The sequence below is a fragment of the Monodon monoceros genome, unplaced genomic scaffold, assembly GCF_005190385.1.
Source record: "Monodon monoceros isolate NGI ecotype Baffin Bay Population unplaced genomic scaffold, NGI_Narwhal_1 Super_Scaffold_22, whole genome shotgun sequence".
Lineage (NCBI taxonomy): Eukaryota > Metazoa > Chordata > Mammalia > Artiodactyla > Monodontidae > Monodon > Monodon monoceros.
The window spans coordinates 65320877-65348830 of record NW_021703779.1 but is presented as its reverse complement, the minus strand read 5'-3'; the positions used below and the strand labels follow the sequence as shown (position 1 = coordinate 65348830).

Sequence of the window (27954 nt, the reverse complement as noted above, 5' to 3'; positions counted from 1 at the left end):
ATTTTGCTCACCACTGATTATCTCCAGGGAAGTTGTTTCATCTGTCTGAGGTTCCATTTATTCATTTGTATAACCTTCTACAACTTTATTAGAAGAGCTAGATGAGATGCTATATGTGGAAGTACCCAGGAAAGTGGTAACCCAGAATACAATAGACATTCAACATATTTTCAATGAATGAACAAATTCCCATGCCCTTTATTCAATAAGAGGTTTGTGTCCTAAAATTGATGCACATGTTGCTTCAACATTCACACCCCCTTGCCTGTGCATTTATACCTTAGAAAGACTGGAGATTTTTTTGCTCTCATTCACAAATAATGGTCTTCATATGAAAGAGATTTGTTTTTACATTCTGGAAAAGATTCATGCATTTATTGTATCATTAACAACATCACATTTAATAAAGAAAGGTTTAAGATAAAATATCCAACTTCCATTTGTTTAAAACATCTGTAAAGCCTTGATCTAGATCTCTTAAGTAAGAAAGTGCCTTGAATTTCAAAGAGGAAACATACAACTCCCATCTTCCCTTCCTCTCCCTCATTTTTCACACTCTCCCTCCACCATCACAACCCTGTGAGCACAACTATTTCTGTTGTTCCCAAAGTTCAATTAACAAAATTGTCTGGCTGGTCATTTTCACCTTTGGAAAAAGCCAGGAAACATAGTTAAACAAAGCCATAATCAAAGGGTTATTTTATTTTTAACCAATCATTGATGAACCACTCTCCCTGCTCATTAGGTGGGAACGAGTCACAGAGCTGCCATGGCGGGATAGTTGGTCACGAAACTCTGAAGCCATGAAGTAGTAGAGAATTGGATCCAAAAGGCAGCAGAGACTTGCAAGGCATAGACAAAAAGGGTGGAAATACAGTGAGCTTTGGACAATGGGACAACTGCTAATGATGGTTTCCTTTACCATGGTATAAAAAATAAAGTTAATATGATAGGGAGTGAAACAGATGAAGAAGACTGCAGCACACATGTAAACCATCCGCAGTGCTTTCTGCCTCTCACTGATTCCCTGGAAAGCCACTGGTGGTTGTCGCAAGGATATAGTGGTTTTCCATGTACACCATGCAATGATGACTACTGGGATCACAAATCCTGCCAGCTCAGCAGCTGTAATCATCCCAACCAAAGCCATTGCATTCATTTTCCTGTAACCAAGATCAGCAAAGCAGGACTCAGTGTTGTTGGCTAAGTCTGTACTTCTCATGATGGGAAATGGCAAACAGGCAGTCCCCACGATGACCCAGATGGCAGCACTGGTGCCCACATCATACCTACGCTTCCAGTCTCTGGCCCTGAAAGGCTTGAGGAGAAAGAAGCACCTCTGAAGGCTGATGCATGTCAGGAAACAAATGCTGGCATACATGTTGAGATACTTTAGGTAGAAGCACAGCAGGCAAAGGGCCCTCTGGAAAGGCCAGTGGTGGCTGATGTAATAGTAAATCCGGAGGGGTAAGGACAGCACATGAGCAAGGTCAGCCACAGAGAGGTTGATCATGAAAATGATGGCTTTATTTTTCTTGCTGATGAAGCGGCACAGAACCCACAAGGCTGCACTGTTGGCCAGTAGACCAGGGATGAATATGAGGATGTAGGTGGTGGCATAGAGGGAGTATTGAAATGTCAAATTAGTGACATTGCAGTGAGTCTCAGCATTGCTGGTACTGTTGCTGCCCATCTTGAATATTTCAGTATATTCATCAAGGTAAGCCGTGAAGTTATGATCCCTGCCCAAAAAAAAAAAAAAAAGAAAGAAAGAAAAAGGGTATAATGGTTAACCAGTACTTTAGCTGACACCCAGAATTTTTAAAATTGAAATATAGTTGATTTACAAAGTTTCAGGTGTACAGCAAAGTGATTAAGTTATATCAGATTCTTTTCCATTACAGGATATTACAAGATATTGAATATAGTTCCCTGTGCTACACAGTAGGTCCTTTTTTAAAATTTATTTTATATACAGTAGTGTGTACCCCTTAATCTCAAATTCCTAATTTATCCCTCTCTCCCTTTCCCCTCTTTTAAATGTAAGTTTGTTTTCTATGTCTGTGAGTGTATTTCTGTTTTGTAAATAAGTTCATTTGTACCATTGTTTTAGATTCTACATGGAAGTGATATCATATCATATTTGGTTTTCTCTGTCTGACTTACGTCACTCAGTATGATAATCTCTAGGTCCATGCATGTTGCTACAAATGTTTCATTCTTTTTATGGCTGAGTAAGATTTATATATATATATATATATATATATATACACACACACACACAACTATATATATATATATATATATATATATATATATATATATATATATATATATACACACAACCACATCTTCACCCATTCATCTGTAAATAGACACTTAGGTTGCTCCCATGTCTTGGCTTTTGTAAATAGTGTTGCTATGAACATTGGGGTGCATGTACCTTTTTGAATTAGAGTTTTTGGCTTTTCTGGATATATGCTCAGAAGTGGGATTGCTGGATCATATGATAACCATTTTTGGTTTTCTTAAGGAACCTCCATACTGTTCTCCATAGTGGGTGTACCAATTTACATTCCCACCTACAGTGTAGGAGGGTTCCCTTTTCTCTATGCCCTCTCCAATATTTATTATTTGTAGATTTTTTGATGATAACTATTGTGACCAGTGTGAGGTGAGACCTCACGGAAACACAAAAGACTCAGAATAGCCAAACAATCTTGAGAAAGAAATGTGCAGGAGGAGGAGCTTCAAGATGGCGGAAGAGTAAGACGCAGAGATCACCTTCCTCTCCACAAATACATCAGAAATACATCTACATGTGGAACAGCTCCTACAGAACACCTACTGAACACTGGCAGAAGATCTCAGACCTCCCAAAAGGCAAGAAACTCACCCACGTACCTGGGTAGCACAAAAGATAAAAACAGGGACAAAAGAATAGGGACGGGACCTGCATCAGTGGGAGGGAGCTGTGCAGGAGGAAAGGTTTCCACACACTAGGAGGCCCCTTCACAGGAGGAGACTGCAGGTGACGGTGGGGGGGGAGCTTTGGAGCCACAGAGGACACGCAGCAACAGGGGTCAAAGGGCAAAGCAGACAGATTCACACACAGAGGATAGGTGCCGACCAGTACTCACCAGCCCGAGAGGCTTGTCTGCTCACCCGCCAGGGCAGGCGAGGGCTGGGAGCTGAGGCTCGGGCTTCAGTCAGATCCCAGGAGAGGACTGGGGTTGGTGGCGTGAACACAGCCTGAAGGGGTTAGTGCACCACGACTAGCCGGGAGGGAGTCTGGGAAAAAGTCTGGACTGCCGAAGAGACAAGAGACTTTTTCTTGCCTATTTGTTTCCTGGTGTGCGAGGAGAGGGGATTAAGAACGCTGCTTAAAGGAGCTCCAGAGACAGGCACGAGTCGTGGCTATCAGCACGGATCCCAGAGACGGGCATGGGATGCTAAGGCTGCTCCTGCAGCCACCAAGAAGACTGTGTGCAAACACAGGTCACTATCCACACCTCCCCTCATGGGACCCTGTGCAGCCCACCACTGCCAGGGTCCCGTGATCCAGGGACAACTTCCCCAGAAGAACACACGGTGTGCCTCAGGCTGGTGCAATGTCACACTGGCCTCTGCCACCGCAGGCCCTCCCTGCATCGTACCCATATCTAGCCCCGGCCTGAGTGAGCCAGAGCCCCCGAATCAGCTGCTCCTTTAACCCTGTCCTGTCTCAGTGAAGAACAGACGCCCTCAGGCGACCTACACACAGAGGTGGGGCCAAATCCAAAGATGAAGCCCGGGATCTATGCGAACAAAGAAGAGAAAGTTCCCCCAGCAGCCTAAGGAGCAGAGGATTAAACCTCCACAATAAACTTGATGTACCCTGCATCTGTGGAATACCTGAATAGACAATGAATGATCCCAAATTGAGGAAGTGGACTTTGTGAGCAAAGATATATATAATTTTTTTCTTCTCTTTACATGGGTGTGTATGTGTATGCTTCTGTGTGTGATTTTGCCTCTATAGATTTACTTTTACCATTTTTCCTAGGGTCCTGTCTGTTCATTACGGTTTTTTATTATTATTACTTAAAAAACATTTTTTCTTAATATTTTTTATTTTAATAACTTTATTTTATTGTATTTTACATTATTTTATTTTATCTTGTTTCTGTCTTTCTCTCTAAATTTTATCCCTTTTATTCAAAGCCATGTGGATGAAACGCTCTTGGTGTTCCAGACATGCATGAGGGCTGTGCCTCTGAGGAGAGAGAGACAAGATCAGGACACTGGTCCACAAGGGACCTCCCAGCTCCATGTAATATTAAACAATAAAATCTCCCAGAGACTTTTATCTAAACACAAAGACCCAGATTCATTCAACAACCAGAAAACTACAGTGCTGGACACCCTATACCAAACAACTAGGAAGACAAGAACACAACCACATCCATTAGCAGAGAGGCTGCATAAAATCATAATAATGCCACAGACACCCCAAAACACACCACCAGACGTGGAACTGCTCACCAGAAAGACAAGATCCAGGCCCATCCACCAGAACACAGGCACAAGTCCCCTCCACCAAGAAGCCTAAACAACTCACTGAACAAACCTTAGCCACTGGGGACAGACACCAAAAACAACGGGAACTACGAGCCTGCAGGCTGAGAAAAGGAGACCCCAAACACAGTAAGTTAAGCAAAATGAGAAGACAGAAAAACACACAGCAAATGAAGGAGCAAGGTAAAAACCCACCAGATCTAAAAAATGAAGAGGAAATAGGCAGTCTACCTGAAAAAGCATTCAATATAATGTTAATAAAGATAATCCATAATTTTGAAAATAGAATAGAGAAAATACAAGAAACGTTTAACAAGGACCTAGAAGAAGTAAAGAGCAAAAAAACAGTGAGGAATAAAACAATAAATGAAATTAAAAATTCTCTAGAAGGGATCAATAGCAGAATAACTGAGGCAGAAGAATGGATAAGTGATCTGGAAGATAAAATAGTGGAAATAACTACTGAAGAGCAGAAAAAAGAAAAAATAATGAAAAGAATTGAGGACAGTCTCAGAGACCTCTGGGACAACATTAAAAGCACCAACGTTAGAATAATAGGGCTTCCAGAAGAAGAAGAGAAAAAGAAAGGGACTGAGAAAATATTTGAAGAGATTACCGTTGAAAATTTCTCTAATATGGGAAAGGAAATAGGAAATCAAGTCCAGGAAGCACAGAGAGTCCCAACAGGATAAATACAAGGGGAAACAGGCCAAGACATATATTAATCAAATCATCAAAAATTAAATACAAAGAAAACATATTAAAAGCAGCAAGGGAAAAACAACAAATAACACACAAAGGAATCCCATAAGGTTAACAGCTGATCTTTCAGCAGGAACTCTGCAAGCCAGAAGGGAGTGGCAGGACATATTTAAAGTGATGAAGGAGAAAAACCTAAAACCAAGATTGCTCTACCCAGCAAGGATCTCATTCAGATTTAATGGAGAAATTAAAACCTTTACAGACAAGCAAAAGCTGAGGGAGTTCAGCACCAACAAACCAGCTTTACAACAAATGCTAAAGGAACTTCTCTAGGCAGGAAACAGAAGAGGAGGAAAAGACCTAAAATAACAAACCCAAAACATTAAGAAAATGGTAATAGGAACATACATATCGATAACTACCTTAAATGTAAATGGATTAAATGCTCCCACCAAAAGGCACAGATTAGCCGAATGGATACAAAAACAAGACCCATATATATGCTGTCTACAAGAGACCTACTTCACACCTAAGAAAACATACAGACTGAAATTGAGGGGATGGAAAATGTTATTCCATGCAAATGGAAATCAAAAGAAAGCTGCAGCAGCAGTTCTCATATCAGACAAAATAGAATTTAAAATAAAGACTATTACAGCAGACAATGAAGCACACTACATAATGATAAAGGGATCGACCCAGGAAGAAGATATAACAATTAAAATATTTATGCACCCAACATAGGAGCACCTCAACACATAAGGCAAATACTAACAGCCATAAAAGGGGAAATCGACAGTAACACATTCATAGTAGGGGATTTCAACACCCCACTTTCACCAATGGACAGATATCCAAAATGAAAATAAATAAGGAAACACAAGTGTTAAATGACACATTAAACAAGATGGACTCGATTGATATTTATAGGACATTCCATCCAAACACAACAGAATACACATTCTTCTCAAGTGCTCATGGAACATTCTCCAGGATAGATCATGTCTTGGGTCACAAGCCAAGCCTTGGTAAATTTAAGAAATTGAAATCAAATCAAGTATCTTTTCTGATCACTGTGCTATGAGACTAGATATAAATTACAGGAAAACATCTGTAAAAAATACAAACACATGGAGGCTAAACAATACACTACTTAATAACCAACAGATCATTAAAGAAATCAAACAGAAAATCAAAAAATGCCTAGAAACAAATTAGAATGAAAACACGAGGACCCCAAACCATTAGGATGCTACAAAAGCAATTCTAAGAGGGAAGTTTATAGCAATACAATCCTACCTTAAGAAACAAGAAACATCTCAAATAAACAACCTAACCTTACACCGAAAGCAACTAGAGAAAAAAGAAAAAGAAACCCAATGTTAGCAGAAGGAAACAAATCATAAAGATCAGAACAAAAATAAATGAAAAAGAAATGAAGGAAATGATAGCAAAGATCAATAAAACTAAAAGCTGGTTCTCTAAGAAGATAAACAAAATTGATAAACCATTAGCCAGACTCATCAAGAAAAAAGGGGAGAACACTCAAATCAATAGAATTAGAAATGAAAAATGAGAAGTAACAACTGACACTACAGAAGTACAAAGGATCATGAGAGATTACTACAAGCAACTCTATGCCAATAAAATGGACACTGTGGAAGAAATGGACAAATTCTTAGAAATGCCCAACTTTCCGAGACTGAATCAAGAAGAAATAGAAAATATGAAGAGTTCAATCACAAACAGTGAAATTAAAACTGTGATTAAAAATCTTCCAACAAACAGAAGCCCAGAACCAGATGGATTCACAGGCGAATTCTAACAAACATTTAGAGAAGAGCTAACACCTATCCTTCCCAAATGTTCCAAAATATAGCAGAGGGAGGAACACTCCCAAACTCATTCTAAGAGGCCACCATCACCCTGATACCAAAACAAAACAAAGAAGTCACAAAGAAAGAAAACTACAGGCCAATATCACTGATGAACTTAGATGCAAAAATCCTCCACAAAATGCTAGCAAACAGAATCCAACAGCACATTAAAAGGATCATACACCATGATTTAGTGGGGTTTATCGCAGGAATGGAAGGATTCTTCAATACACGCGAATCAATCAATGTGATACACCATATTAAAAAATTGAGGGAGAAAAACCATATGATCATATCAATAGATGCAGAAAAAGCTTTAGAAAAAATTCAACACCCATTTATGATAAATACCCTCCAGGAAGTAGGCATAGAGGGAAATTTCCTCAACATAATAAAGGCCATATATGACAAACCCACAGCCAACATTGTCCTCAATGGTGAAAAACTGAAAACTTTTCCACTAAGATCAGGAACAAGACAAGGTTGGCCACTCTCACCACTCTTATTCAACATAGTATTGGAGGTTTTAGCCAGAGCAATAAGAGAAGAAATAGAAAGAAAAGGAATCCAAATCAGAAAAGAAGAGGTAAACTGGCAGTGTTTGCGAATGACATGATACTATACATACAGATTCCAAAAGATGCTACCAGAAAACTGCTAGAGCTAATCAATGAATTTGGTAAAGTAGCAGGATACAATATTTATTCACAGATATCTCTTGCATTCCTATACACTAATGATGAAAAATCTGAAGGTGAAGTTAAGGAAATACTCCCATTTACCATTGCAACAAAAAGAATAAAATATCTAGGAATACACCTACCTAAGGAGACAAAAGACCTGTATGCAGAAAATTATAAGACACTGATGAAAAAAATTAAAGATGATACAAATAGATGGAGAGATATACCATGTTCTTGGATTGGAAGAATCAACATTGTGAAAATGACTCTACTACCCAAAGCAATCTACAGATTCAATGCAATCCCTATCAAACTACCACTGGCATTTTTCACAGAACTAGAACAAAAAATTTCACAATTTGTATGGAAACACAAAAGACCCCGAATAGCCAAAGCAATCTTGAGAAAGAAAAATGGAGATGGAGGAATCAGGCTCCCTGACTTCAGACTATACTACAAAGCTATAGTAATCAAGACAGTATGGTACTGGAACAAAAACAGATCAATGGAACAGGATAGAAAGCTCAGAGATAAACCCACGCACATATGATCATCTTATCTTTGATAAAGGAGGCAGGAATATACAGTGTAGAAAAGAGAGCCTCTTCAATAAGTGTTGCTGGGAAAACTGGACAGGTATATATAAAAGTATGAAATTAGAACACGCTCTAACACCATACACAAAAATAAACTCAAAATGGATTAAAGGCCCAAATGTAAGGCCAGACACTATCAAACTCTTAGAGGAAAACATAGGCAGAACACTCTATGAAATAAATCACAGCAAGATCCTTTTTGACCCACCTCCTAGAGAAATGGAAATAAAGACAAAAATAAACAAATGGGACCTAATGAAACTTAAAAGCTTTTGCACAGCATAGGAAACCATAAACAAGACCAAAAGACAACCATCAGAGTGGGAGAAAATATTTGCAAATGTAGCAACTGACAAAGGATTAATCTCCAAAATTTACAAGCAGCTCATGAAGCTCAATATCAGAAAAACAAACAACCCAATCCAAAAATGGGCAGAAGACCTAAATAGGCATTTCTCCAAATAAGATATACAGATTGCCAGCAAACACATGAAGGAATGCTCAACAACATTAATCATTAGAGAAATGCAAATCAAAACTACAATGAGATATCATCTCACACTGGTCAGAATGGCCATCATCAAAAAATCTAGAAACAATAAATGCTGGAGAGGGTGTGGAGAAAAGGGAACCATCTTGCACTGTTGGTGGGAATGTAAATTGATACAGCCACTGTGGAGAACAGCATGGAGGTTCCTTAAGAACTAACAATAGAACTACCATACAACCCAGCAATCCCACTACTGGACATGTACCCTGAGAAACCCATAATTCAAAAAGTGTCATGTACTGGGCTTCCCTGGTGGCGCAGTGGTTGGCAGTCTGCATGCCGATGCAGGTGACACTGGTTCATGCCCCAGTCCAGGAGGATCCCACATGCCACAGAGTGGCCGGTCCCTTGAGCCATGCCCGCTGCGCCTGCATGTCCAGAGCCTTTGCTCCGCAATGGGAGAGGCCACAGCAATGAGAGGCCCGTGTACCACAAAAAAAAAAAAAAAATAGAGTCATGTACCAAAACGTTCTTTGAAGCTCTATTTACAATAGCCAGGACATGGAAGCAACCTAAGTGTCCATTAACAGATGAATGGATAAAGAAGATGTGGCACATATATACAATGGAATATTACTCAGCCATAAAAAGAAACGAAGTTGAGTTATTTGTAGTGAGGTGGATGGACCTAGAGTCTGTCATACAGAGTGAAGTAAGTCCAAAAGAGAAAAACAAATACCATATGCTGACACTTATATATGGAATCTAAGAAAAAAAATTTCATGAAGAACCTAGGGGCAAGATGGGAATAAAGAGTGAGATTACTAGACAATGGACTTGAGGATATGGGGAGGGGGAAGGGTAAGCTGTGACAAAGTGAGAGAGTGGCATGGACATATATATATACTACCAAACGTAAAATAGATAGCTAGTGGAAAGCAGCTGCATAGCACAGGGAGATCAGCTCGGTGCTCTGTGACCAACTAAATGTGTGGGATAGGGAGGGTGGGAGGGAGGGAGATGCAAGAGGGAAGACTTATGGGAACATATGGATATGTATAACTGATTCACTTTGTTATAAAGCAGAAACTAACACACCATTGTAAAGCAATTATACTCCAATAAAGATGTAAAAAAATAAATAAATAAAAGAGGCAGTATGGAGCAAGAGCCATAAAGTCATACAGACCTGGTTTGCCATCCCGGTTCTCCCACTTTGATTCATTAAAAAAATATTACTTGAGTGTCTACTATGTACTAGTTATTGTACTGAAACAGAGCAACATGATTGCTGCCCTTATGGAACCTATATTTTTTGGAGAGTGATGTAGACAGACACTGAACAAATCAATTAAAAAGAAAAAATCAGAGAATTCTATGAAGAAAATTATAATATGATAAGTTGATAAGAGTAACTGTATATCTACTGTAGATTGTATGATCAGGGAAGGCTTTTCTGAGGAGGTGACATTTGAACCTGAATGATGAGAAGGAGCTAGCCACGTGAAGACCTAGTGGAGATGTATTCTAAGCAGAGAGAACAGCAAAGGCAAAGGCCCTAAGACAAGAATGAGCTTCACTTATTAAATAATGGAAAGAAGACCAATGTATCTGGAGTTCAGGTGTGAAGGAGAGAGTAGTTAAGAGATGAGGTAGGGGAATAGATATGGGCTTGATCTTGGGGGCACTACCATGGTTAGGTGCTGGATTTCATAAAGACCTACTCATTATCTATGAGACTCATTATCTATGAAACAGAAACACATATCAATGGAACAGGATAGAAAGCTCAGAGATAAACCCATGCACATATGGTCACCTTATCTTTGATAAAGGAGGCAAGAATATACAGTGTAGAAAAGACAGCCTCTTCAATAAGTGTTGCTGGGAAAACTGGACAGGTACATGTAAAAGTATGAAATTAGAACACTCTCTAACACCATATACAAAAGTAAATTCAAAATGGATTAAAGACCCAAATGTAAGGCCAGACACTATCAAACTCTTAGAGGAAAACATAGGCAGAACACTCTATGACATAAGTCACAGCAAGATCCTTTTTGACCCACCTCCTAGAGAAATGGAAATAAAAACAAAAATAAACAAACTGAACCTAATGAAACTTAAAAGCTTTTGCACAGCAAAGGAAACCATAGACAAGATGAAAAGACAACCCTCAGAATGGGAGAAAATATTTGCAAATGAAGCAACTGACGAAGGATTAATTTCCAGAATTTACAAGCAACTCATGCAGCTCAATAACAAATAAACAAACAACCCAATCCAAAAATGGGCAGAAGACCTAAATAGACATTTCTCCAAATAAGATATACAGAGTGCCAACAAACACATGAAAGAATGCTCAACAACATTAATCATTAGAGAAATGCAAATCAAAACTATAATGAGATATCATCTCACACCAATCAGAATGGCCATCATCAAAAAATCTAGAAACAATAAATGCTGGAGAGGGTGTGGAGAAAAGGGAACCGTCTTGCACTGTTGGTGGGAATGTAAATTGATACAGCCACTATGGCGAACAGAATGGAGGCTCCTTAAAAGCTAACAATAGAACTACCATACAACCCAGCAATCCTACTACTGGGCATGTACACTGAGAAAACCATAATTGAAAAAGAGTCATATACTGTGCTTCCCTGGTGGCGCAGTGGTTGGCAGTCTGCATGCCAATGCATGTGACACTGGTTCGTGCCCTGGTCCAGGAGGATCCCACATGCCATGGAGTGGCTGGGCCCGTGAGCCGTGCCCGCTACACCTGCACATCCAGAGCCTGTGCTCCACAACGGGAGAGGCCACAGCAGTGAGAGGCCTGCGTACCGCAAAAAAAAAAAAAAAAAAAAAAATAGACTCATGTACCAGAATGTCCTTTGGAGCTCTATTTACAATAGCCAGGACATGGAAGCAACCTAAGTGTCCATCAACAGATGAATGGATAAAGAAGATGTGGCACATATATACAATGGAATATTACTCAGCCATAAAAAGAAACGAAGTTGAGTTATTTGTAGTGAGGTGGATGGACCTAGAGTCTGTCATACAGAGTGAAGTAAGTTCGAAAGAGAAAAACAAATACCATATGCTGACACTTATATATGGAATCTAAGAAAAAAAATTTCATGAAGTACCTAGGGGCAAGATGGGAATAAAGAGTGAGACCTACTAGAGAATGGACTTGAGGATATGGGGAGGGGGAAGGGTAAGCTGTGACAAAGTGAGAGAGTGGCATGGACATATATATATACTACCAAACGTAAAATAGATAGCTAGTGGGAAGCAGCTGCATAGCACAGGGAGATCACCTCGGTGCTCTGTGACCACCTAGATGGGTGGGATAGGGAGGGTGGGAGGGAGGGAGATGCAAGAGGGAAGAGATATGGGAACATATGGATATGTATAACTGATTCACTGTTATAAAGCAGAAACTAACACACATTTGTAAAGCTATTATACGCCAATAAAGATGTTTAAAAAAAAAGAAAATGTAAGGTGCTGGAGGAATCATACTCATTGATTTTAGACTATGCTGCAAAGTTACAGTAATCAAACAGTATGATACTGGCACGAAAAAAACATATAGATCAATGGAACATTATAGAAAGCCCAGAAATGAACCCACGCACTTATGGTCAATTAATCTAATGATGAAGGAGGCAAGAATATACAATGGAGGAAAGACAATCCCTTTAATAAGTGGTGCTGGGAAAACTGGACAGCTACAGGTAAAAGAATGAAATTAGAACATTCTCTAACACCATACACAAAAATAAACTCAAAATTGATTAAAGGTATAAATGTAAGAGCAGATACTATAAAACTCCTAGAGGAAAACATAGGCAGAACACTCTTTGACATAAATCACAGCAATAGTTTTTTTTTTTAAAAATCCATCTACTAGAGTAATGGAAACGGAAGCAAACAAGGTGGACCTTATTAGATTTAAAAGCTTTTGCACAGCAAAGGAAACCATCAACAAGACACAAAGACAACCTACTGAATGAGAGAAATTATTTGCAAACAATGCAATTGACAAGGGCTTAATTTCCAAAATACACAAACAGCTTGTACAACTTAATTAAAAAAAAAAAACCCAATCAAGAAATGGGCAGAATATCTAAACAGACATTTCTCCAAGAAGACATACAGATGGCCAACAAGCATATGAAAAGATGCTCAACATCATTAATTATTAGAGAAAAGCAAATCAAAACTATGATGAGGTGTCACCAGATATGTTTTTATACCTACAGAGTCATAGGATATTAAAATTAGAAGGGATTTGTTTACAGATGAAGAAGAAGGTGCTCAAGGAAGATATACTATTGATCCAAGGTCACCCAGTGAATCAGTTAGAGAACCATGGAATTGTCATCCAACTGCCTTACCCTACCAGATTGTCAAAGATGTGTCTTGCAGGTAAGGAAGTCCTGAAATATTCCATCGGTTTTTCTAACAACAGAAAAAGAATGTGATATTTGAGTCTGTTTCTTTTGTATCAAGACTTCTCTTGCCTCAAGCTCTGGTTGGGATGACCACTGTTCACTACTTCCCAATTGCAATGGTAGAAATCCAGTCTTCTTGTTCAGGTCTTCTTGCCTCTCCTCTGTCTGCCACCTTGCTCACTGAGTCCTGACTTCCTAACTTGGCATCACAGCACCTGGAAAACAGATCTGCCTCCTTTAGCCTGCATTACCAGTATCCTTGTTGATTTTCAGGGCTTGGGAATATTACCTCCTTATTATTCTATCACAATAGCTGGTGGTTTTCATGCATTTTCTCTCTTTCTCTTAGCTTAGGTTTCATTCCAAATTTACATGAAAATTTTCAGTAATATATGGATTTAGAAGCTGAACCAGGATATTTTCCCTTATGTGATTGGGAAGGGAAGAGACCTATTCTCTATCTAAGGGGAATTCTGTACTGGTGTGACATCATGTCTTGGCAGATTATCCAACAGCCACAGTGAACATCGATTAAGGTACCAGCAAAATAGGCCACCAAAATCATTTTTCTGAAACAATTTAAGATTTAATATTTTTTTATTATTCATCATAATGAGAAAGTTTTTTGGACTTCCTTAATTTATTTTATGTTTTAGTATAGTTTTTATTGTGTATTATATGTAAGACATGGGGAATATACAATAATTTTTAGGGCTTCTCACGTTCTGGCCACGGATTTATGCAGGCTGTTTGCAAATAAGAATGTCAGGACAGCAACAACCTTGTTATTTTATTTGTAGAATTTTGGACTGAAGAGGACCTTTAAAAAACATTTAATTCAGCCACCATATGATATAGGTAGAAGAAGCAAGGCCCAGAGAGGGATTTATTAAGGCCACAAATCTACTAAATGAAAGATCTGGGACTTCAGAAAGGAGGAAAAAGGTGGTTAATCTTTACACACACCCTTCTGTCCATCATTTGTTTTCCTCTCAAAGACAAATTTTACAAACATAGCTTCTGTCCATACTGCAGGAATGTTTATTGCCTTTAGAGCTAGAATTGGAAAAAAAAGTACTGAGGTTTTCTCAGGTGGAGTTTTGTTGTTGGTATTGTTTTGTTTTAAGTATGTTTACAAAAACAAAGGAGTGGCCTCTTTTAGATTCTCTTCATAAGTAGCAGAATGACTTCCTATATCATTCTAAGTCTACTCCAGGGAATAGAAATGTGATAAAAGAACAGAACCACAAAGGATTAATTCACAGATAAAAGAGAGTCAACTTTATAAGCTACCATTACTCTAAAGAGTACTTTCATTTTCCCTCCTCTTATACTCCCTATTTGACCTATCTGTGATATATCCTAAAGAGTCATGCAGTCATCTTGCTTGTGTATGTATGACTTAGAACAAAGGTAGGGGTACTCACAGGTGAAAAGAAAGGAAATAATTATAATGGTCTATCAATGATGTACCCCAGAATCTGCAATGGAATTTTTCACATGCATTACATAATTCAATTCTCACAACCATCGTTAAGTTACTATTATTACTCTTATAGTGCAGATGAGAAACTGAGTTTCAGAGAGATTCAGTAAATTATCTTAGGTAACAAAGTTAAAAAATGGTAAAAATGGGATTTACTACCATGCCTGACTTGCTCCAAAGTCTGTGCTATTTCCATTATACCACTTGCCTCTCCCTGCTCAGGAGGGACTTTTTAATAGAATGAGGATCATTGTGATATCTGGAGGGCACATTATGGCAGAACCTTTCTAACCCCATAGTAGGACCTTATGATCTTGTAACATTAAAATTACTCTAGCTATGCCATCAGGATATAACTAAACATCTGTCCCCACACATGTCACCCACCCCTCCTTACCACCCACTTTTATCTCACATATTATCTCACATTTTATTGCACATATTATCTCATTAATCCTCATAGCAGCCCAGTGATTATTTCCATATTACTTCAGTATTGATCCTGTTTCTACTATTATCTATGCATAGGCTTGTGACAGAACAAGGGAGGCTATATCAAGTGCATTACAGTTCTAAGAACTAAAAACAGCTCACACCCACCAAATTCACACTTCCACTTCTGCACTTTACAAGCATGGATATTTGTTTCTGCTTCACTGGTACAGAAAATTTCACTTACTAATGGGACAGGTTGTTTTCATACCTCTGTGCTAAATAACAGAGTCCTATTAGGCCAGAACAGCATTATGTTCACAATTTATTTTGTTTCTGTGGTTTCTTACGCTTCTGCAATTCAGTTTATTTCAAGTTTAGAGACTTACATGACCTGCTTTCCAAAATCTTTTTTCTTCTCCAGACTGAAGGGGAAGTAGGAAGGGTTTTTCCCCAAATATGTCTGGTGACAATTAAATGTAAAATCCCCATGGTAATGGGAGACTGGGGGAATTTTTTGGGGTAGGGTGAAAATATAAACTCTCTCAGGGAACATTTAGCTTCCTGTTAACAATCTGTGACACTACTGAAATTTTAGAATGGAGAACAACCAAAGAAGCCACTAACAGGAGAAGGCTGAATGGAAGGGCCAAAGTCAGAACATGTTCCTTCTCTCAGTCTCTGCCCCTGCTCCTGTCTCTGTGTCTCTCTCTTTGGCTCTGGCTCTATTATTGACTATTTCTGGTTGGTTCGTGCCCCCTGTGATACTAGTCTCTCTTCCCTCCAATCTAGACATATTTTTGGTTCCTCTCTCAGGAAAGGGTACAAGATTGGTGATTCACTCTTGAGTCTAAGCTCCCCTTCTCTGTCTGTGCCATGACTCTCTTCCCAGACACTACAGATAGAAATTGGGAATTCATTCAACTCCTACCACTGTATTTCACCCATATCTAATCAGAAACCAGGTGATTCTGTCTCCTTTAAATCTCGCAAATCTATCTCCAATCCATCTCCACTTACACTGTTGCCATTCTAACCCAGGCCACTGTCATCATTCCTCTTGATTATTGTAGAAGATGCCTTACTGGACTCCCGGCACCCCAGTCTTGTCTCCTGCAGTTCATCCCCATACTGTGTCTAACATTAACATTAATTATGGCTACTGCTTATTGAGAGCTTCCATCTATTTACAAGCTAAGCACATATTATCTCATTAATCCTTATAGCAACTCAATGATTATTTCCATATTACAAATGAGAAAACTGAGACCCAGAGAGGTTAAATAAGTTGTGCCAAAGTCACAAAACTTGCATAGTGTAGAGGTGGTATATAAGAATTGGATCCCATGCTTGTCTCCATACTCCCTTACCTCTGTCATGGTACTTACTACACACACACTGAAATTCTGCTAACATGTCTTTCTGTTTAACTAGACTTTGCACTCCTTGATGGCAGGGACTATGTCATCTCTTAATCCTTTCTAACCTCTTCCCCACTGTGGCCTAAGTGCTCTTTCTTTGAAATATCTTGTCATTCTCCTGTCTAAAATCCTTTGTTCGTTCTCTATTGTATTAAGGCCAAACTTCTCACTATGGCTTGAAGGCCATTCCTGTGTCATTTAACATCACTTCATGCCATTCTTTTCCTCATTCACTACTGTTTCAATTATACTGAGAAGCTTTCAGTTTCTAGAACAAGCCAAGCTTTTCTCCTGACAAAAACATCTGCACACGTTGTTTCCTCTGTCTGGAATTATCTTCCTTCTTTTTCAGATATCTGTCTCCTTTAACCTCAATTTGCAGGTCAGAGACATCTTCACTGTCACTATTATTTAGGCCATTCTACATAGCATTACATACTCTCACACTCCGTCCAATTTCTCTTCGTAGCATCAATACTTGTAATGTAGATGTTTGCTCAGTTTTTATTGACTATTTCGTTCACTGTGCTGTTAGCTCTATTAGTGCCATAAAAAGATCTATTCTGTTTATGACCATATAGCCAAGACTTAGCCTGTGACTTAGTAAACACCCAAAGAAAAGTGATATAATTGGATTCAATTGCATACAAAATAGTTTAAAGTCCTTATTTGGAATCATTAAGTAAAAATGCAAGCCCTGATATGTCAACTAATATATTGGGTAAGAGCTTATGGAAAAACCCGAACGAACTTTTTGGCCAGCCCAATATTTCTGCTGTTTGTTATTTCCCTCAAAAGCTGTCTCCTGATTTGGGCTATTATCATCAATATTTGCTGCACTTACCCATTACAACTCAGAAAAAACATGCCTTCACAAGGCTGAGAAAAGAGCAAAATATTCAATTTAGAATCAGAGGTGGTCAGACATATCCTGTAGGTAGATACCAGCACAGCCCAACATCTCAGAGTACCATCAACACTATTATCTAGACCTCAGGGAGAGGGTAGTCCTTGTGATCTGCTTCCAAAAGCTTCTCAACCCTTTATTTTTGTTGATTGTCATTCTGCAAATGAAATATATACCTGCCTCATCTCATCAGCAAATGGCTTCCTACCCACCTACATGTGGGACTTGGAACGAGAGTGAGAGGTAACATCTGTAGTCCCCAGAGCTTAATTTTCCACATGGAAATTAAGCATAAAAGGAAAACAACTTGTGTATTTACTTTTTTCTTTGGCCTTTTGAGGGCTCTGGCTGCCTTGGAGGCCAACACTCAACCAACATATACTTAATAAGCATCATACTATGAACTCTGTGCTAGGTTCTATGGAGAATATAGAATCATCTGCTATAATCTCTGTCCCTGAGAAACTTCTGGTGTGGTGGAGAAAATATTTTTTTTAATTTCCAACATCACAACCAATGCATGACAAGAACTGAGGTGAATGGCATAGGTGATAAGAAATCCTCATGTTGGCACAGCATCATCTCTGTGAGGTAAGCAGGACAGATATCAGTAATACCCCTACCATATTGTTTAGTTTACAAAGAGACGCATTCAAGAACAACTCAGTACCCTGTCCAAAGTCACAGGGTTAAAATATGGTGAAACTAGGACCAAAAGTCAGGTTTGTACGCCTCTTACTTAACGCTCTTTCAACCATGTTGGGCTGCTTCTATTAAATTAGGAGAGATAGATCACCTCAAGCCAGAGAAGATGGCACTTGTGTCAAGCTATCTGCATTCTTTTATTAGTCACTACAGGGACAGGGTTAGAGAGCAAACTGCTGATGGTGGCTGGGGAGGAGATAAAAGTTAACCTTACTTTGCCTGAATTATACACTATTGTATTTAAATCTAAATTGCCCTTCAAAGCTGTGGTCGAGTCCCATCTCTTCAAGAAAGGCTGAACTTGGTATTATCAATACCATTCACCTGGGATTTAGCAATTCATAATTTTATCCAGCAAAGGGACATTCTGCTTTATGTGTATTTGATATGTAAATTGATAAAGATAGTGTAGTGAGGTGGGAAATTTCAAGGAAGAATAATACATGATTGTCGTCCTCAAGAAGTTTATAGTCATTTAAGGAGTAAAAGACATAAGAATAACTAACCATAATGGATTTTTAAATGTGCCATGAAAGGGATAACAAAGAAATTTCTGTGAGAGTAGAAATGAATCCTGCACAGAAGAGGAGTCTTAGAGCTCATCCTGAAGGATAAGTTCACTTTTAATAAGCAGCTGGAGTGGGAAGGCTGTAGGAAAAAGGGATGAAAAAAGAGTTTCAGAGGTGAATGAAGAGCATTCAAAGTTCTCAAAGTATAAAAATGAATGACCCATAGAAAGGAAGAATAGGTGTTCTATACCAGCTGGAAAACAGGGTGAGATGGTGGGGAAGGTGGAATAGGAGATTAGAGTGGGAGAAGGTAGTGGAAGGGAAAAGCAACTTAAAAGGTAGATGCAGCTAGATCATGGAGGGTTTTATGGGGAATTATTGAAGGATTCTGGGAAGAGATGTGATATTACTATACTTGTGTTTTAGAAAGACCACTCTGGCAACAGTGTGGAAGATGGATTGGGAGACCAGAGACAGGAAGTCCAAATTAGTTGTGAGTTTGTAGGGTGACCAACAGTCCAGGTTTGCCTAGGACTGAGGGTGTCCCAGTATGTAATATTTTCGGTGACAGTCCAGGACAAACAGAATAATTGATCATCCTACTATTCCAACAGTCAAGGAAGTAAAAAAAAAAAAAAAAAAAAAAAAAGCTGTGACCTGGTATGGCATGAATATTAGAATTTCAAGTAAAAGTCAGATATGGAATTGACCAGTTTGGGAGACTGCTTGAGGAGTCAAAGATAACTTCATTTATAAAACATGTCAAATGTTATACAAGGATATCGCAGTTTCGTACTGTACCAAAGCCCTTTCAGATTAGCAGCTCACAGTATTCACTATTCCTGACACTCTGAGTCAAAAGTAAACTCTTCCTTATTCCAGAACTTTTCGAATTTGTACTCTCTGCCAAGCTTCATAAATTCCTGACTCTTCAGATGGTTTGCTTTCTCTAACATTAAAATCACTGAACTTCACTGCAAGTTGCACTACGCTAGCTTGCACCAGACACTCCCAGAGACCTTAAATTTCTAAATCTCGCCATTTCTCCTGGGCCAATCTGGCACCCACCCTCATCTTACTTCCTCCCTTACACAGACTACATTAAATGGTCAAATTAACTATTCTCACACAAGAACCCTCAACTTCTTTGCTCATGATTCTTCTGCCGTACCAGCCTGGCAAGGTCTTAATCCCAGATCAAGTCCACAATCCATTTTCTTTTTTACTATCCAAACTGCTGAATGATCCTATTAAAAATACCAGTATATATTTGAAATGCTAAAGCTAGAAGTGTATGATCTCCAGCCTAAGATTTTTTGCTCCAGCCTCTTTTTGCACATGCCTGATTAGTTTCTTCTCCTATTGACTATGCAGCACCTTCACAACTCTTCTAAAGTTTCTTCTCTACTGTTCTCCCATCCCCCAACTTTCTCAGCAGAGAAACTTACTTCTTAAATCACAAGAAAATTGAGGTTATTGGGTGAGAAACAACTCAGTTTCATCCATTGTCCCCTCCCAACCCACACAATCTTATCTACAACTGCATCCTTCCCAACACAGCTGTCTTTCCTATTGCACAAGATGAATTCCCATGCTCTTAATCCCTTTTATCTTTCTCAGGATCTTCTTTCATTAGCTGTTCCCTTTCACTCCTAGATCATCATGTTGCCCTTCACTCTCAGCTAGATATTTGTCATCAAGTCTCTCCAACACCCAAAATAATACTTCTCTTGTCAATGCATCTTATTCTAGCTCTTTGTCATTTTCCTTCTCTTCTTAAATAAACGTCTCACAATAGTTTTTGACACTGACTGTTTTCTTTTCCTCATTTTATATACATTCTTTAATGCATTCCAAGGTGACATGCATACCTTTACAACATCACTGAAACTACTTTAATAAAGGTGACAAGTGACCATCACATTTCCAAATCAGGCAGGGCTTCTCTGCCAGCTTGGACACAGTCTGATCGTTTCCATGTTTTTTAAATGCTCTCTTCTGTTGGCTTCTAAGCCACAACTCTTTCTTGAGTCTCCTCTTAACTATCTATCCATTCATACCGAGTCTCCTTTATGGTTTCTTTTATCTCTGCACATCCTTTAAATGTTTGTTTTCCTAAGGTCTGCATATTCTTTTCTTATTCAGTGCCCTCATGCTAAGTAACATCACCCAGTTTCATGGCTTCTGTTACCACCCATATCCAGATGACTCTTATGTCTCAATGTCCAGGGTTGGCCTCCTCTCAGATATTAAACCTATATGTCTAACTTTCAGTGGAGATTTCCCATTTCAATGTCTCCCAGGTGTCGCAAAATAAAAATATTCAAAACTAAACTCATCATACTCCCTGATCTTTTACTTATCCACACCATCTATCCAATTACAAGAGCCAGAAGCCTTAAAATAATCCTAGATCCCTTCACTCTCATTCAATCAACCAAGTTTTCTCCCTCTCCCACTCTCTCTCCCTCCTCTCTCTCTGGATTATTAAAACACTCTCTAACTGATCTACCTGCTTTGAGGATTGCCCTCTTAAAATCTATTCTATACTCTGCTGCCAAAATGATATATCAAAAAGGCAAATCTGGGCTACCGTGTCATCATAGGGATTGCTTTAACAATACACTCACTGCTATAGAATGTTTCCGTTTATATCTCTTTATTTCTAACTAAACTATGAGCATTTTTGAAGCCAAACAGCATGCCTTACTCATCTTTAAATCTCTAGAACCTAGCAGAATAATTAGCACATAATCACTTAGTAAATATTTTAACTGGGCAAATATTCTGCCTTATGACAACTCTTTTATTGTTTATCTGTTTATGAATCTCTCTACACTGGGCTGTGAGCTTTGTAAAGTCAGGGGTTATGCCCTAAATTTTGTTCCCTCCCCGCCCCCTCTCTCTCTCTCTCTCTCTCACCCTAGAACAAGGCTAAATATATAGCACTATTAAAAAAATTGATGTTAACTGGCTCATGTGGGGATTAATCCTAAAGGCTTAACCTCACTGGTGTTGCATAACCAACTCAGCTAAGCAGGACCACACAGAAAATACAACCCAGGCAAAATTATAACCTGTGAAAATGCCATATCTTTAGTATATACTTGAGCTCCTAGCTCTATGACTGTGAACCACCCAGATAGAATGAGGGCTAAATTCCCAGTGCCTCCAATACCATCCTTAAAGAAGTAAATGCCTCTTGGTTTATCCAATGTTCAGTGCTCTATCCAGGGTACACACTGCCTACATCAAAGGCCAGTACCTTCATAGAGATGCCTCTTCTTGAAATAGGGGTCTGTAATGGGAGCTAAACCCTAAAGGGAGTGACCAGCACAGACTTCTAATCTAATAAGCAGAGCAGGAAAATCAGCTACCATGATCGAGCTAACAAGATTCACTTTCAGTGTGCAGCTTTAAGAATGTTCCTGATAATGAAGATTGGTATAAAATTATGACTAGGGCTTCCCTGGTGGCGCAAGTGGTTGAGAGTCCGCCTGCCGATGCAGGGGACACAGGTGCGTGACCCGGTCAGGGAAGATCCCACATGCCGCGGAGCGCCTAGGCCCGTGAGCCATGGCTGCTGAGCCTGCGCATCTGGAGCCTGTGCTCCACAACGGGAGAGGCCACAACAGTGAGAGGCCCGCGTACTGCAAAAAAAAAAAAAAAAAAATTATGACTAAAACTTCATCAAACTCCTCTCTTCTGGGTCCCATCTCAGAAGTAAATATTTTACTCCTCTCTCCAGATCCCATCTCAACTGTCATCTTTTCCTTGCATGGGGCAACTTCTTCCTTTTTTGTGTTTGTACTGGACTTTTAGGCTACACTATAAGAATGTAGTCTCAATGAGGGAAGACTGTATCTTACACTTTTATATCCCTCATTTTGTTTAGCAGAGGGTTAGGCATGTAGTAGGATCTCAGTTCATACACATTGGTTTATAAAGGTAAGACTATGGAGAATAGGCACATATTAGCAGAGCCTTCGGCATTTTTATTTCTAATGTCTCTCCCATAAGCTACTCTCCTGAACAACAGCAATAGTTTTTCACCCTTTGTTACTGAGGAAAATATGGTCAAGGCAAGGATAATAAGGTTGGAGTCTAACAAATCTAAAAGCTCCAAAGCCTGTAATCCCAACCTTTTATTTTAAAGCCAGTAGGAATCCCATAAAGTTAAGTGAGAATTTTGTCATTAAACACTTGACTTTATGGAAATAACTAAATTTTGTCTCAGAGCACAAAGGTATGTCATGTCACTAAATATGACTCATACTATGACTGAGTCCAAGAACATCATAGGTACCAATAATGTCTACCCAAAAGCAGCTTCATTTCCCAACCAACTAGCTTAATGCTGTGCTTTCACAAAGTTACAGCCAAACTGAACTTATTTTATGGCAGCATCAGAATTTGTACCAGACTCCTAAGTTTCAGTGAAATACTAAGTTCAAGAAGTTTCCACATGCATCCTGTCAGTTTTTAGCTAAGCGCTGTTAATATATTATCTTTGATCTTTGAGAGAACTCTGAGTTAATTATTATTATACCCCTTTACGTATCAGAAAATGAAGGCTCAGCAGGATAAAGTTTCTTTCTCAAAGTCACAGCTATTACGATTTCAGTCATAATGAGGCTCTTCATGAGCAGAGACAGCTAAAATTCTTCTCTGCAAACAATTTGTTGCACAGAAATACCTTAAAGTAACATTTCTGTGGATAAGACAATTCTTCAAAGATGAAGAAGCTAATAATCTTGGTTCTATTTCTAGCACTTTTATGACTATACATATATGGCAAATGATTGCCCACCAGGTGTCAGCGTATGGTAGTATCAAAACCAGGGATCTTTAACGAGTTTTGCCTATGAACCCAAACCATAATAGATCTATGGATAGAGTATTGGAACAATGTATTTATAAGAGTGGTGAGCTGAATATAACAAGACAGATAGGATGGGGAATCTCAAGCAGTAGAATTTATTAAAAAGAACACTGGATTTGGAGCTAAAACACTTGGATTCTAGTAACTATTCAAATTCTGTCTCTTTGTATTGTCCTGCTAATCCCCTTCCCTTATGTGGGTTTCAATTCCCTCATTATCAAAATAAGACAATATGAACTTGATCATGTTAATTACCTTCTGATCTAACTTGCCATGATGTTATGGGCCTGGCTCCTCTAAACCCCCACCCTTAGCTAATACCATCAGCACTGCCACTGCCATCATTGATACAGCTGCCACCATCTCAACCTACCTGCTGATTTACACTTTACATATCATTATTACATCTATAATTGCTGTTAATCATTATTAAATGTATATATATATATATGCATATCGTACACCATATATAGAACAAATTAGGTCAGAAGATATCATCCCCATTTTACAGATCAGGAAACTGAGACTCCAAGAAGTGATCACAGTTACCTGAATACTATGCAAGTGGCAGAGTGAAGAGTGTAGAACATAGGCTTCTGACATCAAAGTAACTGCTCTTTTCCTAGTACAACTCTATAAAGTTTTACCCTCTTAGTCCTCTCCCTCTTTTCACCCCTCATCATTAAGTCACTAATACCACTAAATGAACATGTCTGTCAAATTTGTGTCTCCTATTTTCTTTGATAATAGGGCCAGTATGTGGGCTTGTCATCTTGGGAGGAGAAGTGAAAACTAAATAGAGAAATATTGCTGATGGAGGTCCTTCCCACTCTCCAGGGGAATATATCTACAGGCCATTTGGGAATGTAACTTGTCTTTTTCCCCCTTTTTCTTCTTATTTAAACCACAGAAGTCTCACATGAATTATCCAAGCCAGTCCTATACCCATGACCATGGTGTCCTTCATTCAATCACTCATAACCACAGCCAAAGAAGAGCAACTGGAATCTGGAACTCTGCCATTTCCTGAATTAATTCAAATCAACTGTAAATAACCTGGCTTGATGTCAGAAACACAAAATTTTGTATCTATTCTGCAAGTCTAGACATTTTTCCCAAAAATTAGAAGTGAAAATTATTTTACCCTTAAAATAAATTAAAGCAATTAGACTATTCACAAACTAATATCTTAGAGCTGGAATTGAACTCCCCTGCATGCATCTTTACTGGATTTTTAATAAGGTAAGAAGGAGACCTAATTATTCATCATTTTTGTACTTGGGGCAGCATTTTGGAGATGGAAAGAATCGTGTTCTTTGGGCAGACCTGGGTTCATATCTTGACTCACTTATCAGCTGTCTAGCCTGAAAAGACTCTGTATCTCTTGGTTTCAGCTTCCTCATTTATAAAATTAGGATCATAGTGCCTGCAACATATATCATTGTAAAGATTAAATAGAAAATGTACATCTTTAAGTAGAAAATGTATCTATTTTCATGTCTGGTACACTGTATATGTTAAATAAATCTCAGTTCATTTCCACTTTACTTGTACAGAGAGTAATCTCCATGAGCCTTTGGTTGGATGCTGTACTTCTCTAAGTTTAGAAAATCTCCCCAAAAGCATAGATGTGAGAAATATTTAGTAAGACTAATGCAATAATTCTTAAAGTAGAAAAGTGGAAAACATGTGTTACTTGAAAAGAAAATTCCTTATTACAGTAAATATATTTGGAAATCAAAATTATTGTCCATATAATACAAACTGTTGAAAGCGCAGATCTGAAAAATCTTTTTGGCTGTTGGGCTTACAGTATTTGGAAAATGTCAATGTTATGGGATAGGTTTTTCTAGGAGTCCAAGGTCTGGTTCCTAGTTAAGCAAGTCCACAATAACTTTTTAGTGAGATTTTTATGTTTTTCAAATGGAACTTTGCACTTAAAAGATTGAGAAATACTGATTGAGTGACACTGTCATTGTGGAAATCAGATTACAGAACTTGCTCCTTTGTATGTTTGCATCTTATCATTTGAAAAATAAAGGAAATTATTTACAAAACACTTGCCTGTGCTCTAAAAGTTGAAGGTCTCATGATGACATTACTCTGAAAGAAGTATAATGGCCCTTAGCAAAGATTACTGAGTTCCCTTTGAGATCTAGACTGTATTTCCAGAAGGTTCACTGTAGTTAGATTTCCCTACTATGGTCCCATTATTTACCACTTCATGATATGCAGCTCTTCTCAGGCACCAGGAGCCTAGAGTCAAACATTTGTATTACTAGGAAGGAAATTGAAGACCATCTATTTCAAGCCCCTCCCCCCTTATTATAGGTGAGGCTACTGAGACCCAGAAAAATAAAGCAACTTGCCCAAGGTCAAAACTGAATCATTGACAGAACTTGAGCTAGAACCAAAACTTTCTGTCTGTGTGTTGGTTCATATACTTCATCACTCTGCCTGTGATGCATGTGAATCAATACTAGATGAACACTTAAATATAAAATATCCCGACCTGAAATATGAGACGTCTTGAGCAGAAGTTTTTAAATAAAGCATATACTTCCTGCCAGCCATTGCTCTGATTGTTGGAACACGTAGAAAAGATGGTTTCACAAAGAGAGCTCTGTTCTCTTTATTAGGTCCATAGACTGCCCTGCCTCTTAGGGCATCAACTGACTTACCTCAAACACAACTAGGTGTGAAAAGCCACCAAAAACCATCCAGAAGTATGCTTACTCATTTGAAGCCTTGTGTTCCACCACTGCCAGGATTTGAGCAGTCTGCACAACTTGCACTCAACAACTTTTCCAGTTGAGCCCAAAAAGGAACTGCTTTGATCAAAGAAGGCCTTCTGTTCAAAAGGAACCATTCCAAAGATAATTACCCCAAATGCATGACTTGATTCTCAGTATAGTTCATGCTATTTTCAACCTCAATATATCAACCTATCACATATTTTCAACAGCGAATAATTTTACTGTGTCACAGCTAGGGGATAAACTCCTCAATTAATAGAAATGGCAAGGACTCCCACGTCCATTTGAAAAACCAAAATAAAAGTGTTCCCACTTGCAGGATCCTTGGGACTGAGACTACTACTCCACCCAAAAAGCACAATAAAGCTTGTTATCATTCTATCCAAAATGATCCTGGTACCAACTGTTGTGGTACAGTCCACCTTGAAGGATTACCGAACTGGAAGTCTCCTTTTGACTCAGTCATCTTGTCTCGGAACCAGAGAGATTGCTAGCACTCAACGTAATAAGAACAATAATTACTGAAAAGATAGCTGCCTCTTTTTTGGGCTCTGTTATCCATTAGGTATGAACTTGGGCGAAAAAGCAGCTTTCAAAGGATCTAGAAATGCCTCTGAACAGACTTTGAAATCTTTTCAACAGATTTTGTCATCTAGGATATTTTCTCCTTTCCTAACCTAAAATCCAACACAGTTATAAATATATTTACAGTATTCTCTGGGAGATACCAGCTTCTGTAGGAAAAAGGGACCGTAATTTAGAAGATACATGTTCTAGTTCCAGCTCTGCGGCTAACTAGCTGGGTTATCTTAAATGTCTTCATTTCACTGTCTCTCAGTTTTCCCATCTGTATGGTGAGGGATTTGGATCTCTAAGAGCTCCTTCAGCTCCAAAATCTATGATCTGACTTTCTTTCTTTCTCTCCTGAGAATTTACTATCTGTTGCTGTATCTGTGAAAGTTAAACTTACCAAAGAAGGGAGCTTATACATAAAAATGTTCCTTCAGTAAGCAACTAGATAATTTATACAGAGCAGAAATCCAAATCCTCTTTTTCTGACTGAATAGGTCAAGCTTTCCCAATGAATCTCACCAACGATACTCTTTTCTTACCACTTTGTGCCATCTTCCCTTGTTGATAAAGAAACAAAGAACCCTCAGCAAAGACTGAGCTGCATCACAAACCCCATGCTCCTGGAATAATGGTGGGGACTGATGGCATTAACCCTAACTTTGTACTCTAGTCAGACTCAAGGGAAGTCACGATTGCTCCTGCTGTAATAAGTCTGAAATAAGAAACCAGGGACCATTTTCAATTTGGACACTGGTTTCACATCTGTCTCTGTCCCAGATCTTCTTGTCCCCACCAATCTTCCCACATGGAATTATACCAATTCCCACATATTAAGCTATAACTTACCCTGGAGCCTTGCTGAGCTTGTTTCTTTGCAGGGAGCTTGGGGCAGAAAAGCCTAAGTCTGGGTGGCAT

General features: G+C 38.8%; 2 protein-coding genes across 3 annotated transcripts in view; both read right to left on the bottom strand.

Annotated features, from left to right (window-relative positions):
• Positions 1–27932, bottom strand: part of LOC114905600 (putative P2Y purinoceptor 10) — a 193776-nt gene extending 165844 nt beyond the window's left edge. Inside the window, 1 exon segment of the mRNA XM_029239914.1 lies at positions 27886–27932. The gene's annotated coding sequence lies outside the window, so the exon portion shown is untranslated.
• LOC114905601 (putative P2Y purinoceptor 10) lies at positions 168–27954 on the bottom strand. 2 transcript variants are annotated; one of them, XM_029239917.1, is made up of 3 exons: positions 27886–27954; positions 17552–17586; positions 168–1742 (listed from the first exon to the last, which is right to left on the bottom strand). In XM_029239917.1, the coding sequence occupies exons 1-3, from the start codon at positions 27952–27954 to the stop codon at positions 707–709; spliced, it is 1140 nt and encodes a 379-aa protein (XP_029095750.1). In that variant the 3' UTR covers positions 168–706. The 2 variants fall into 2 exon arrangements, with proteins under 2 accessions (XP_029095750.1, XP_029095749.1); XM_029239916.1 differs by lacking the exon at positions 17552–17586 and having other exon boundaries at positions 27886–27940.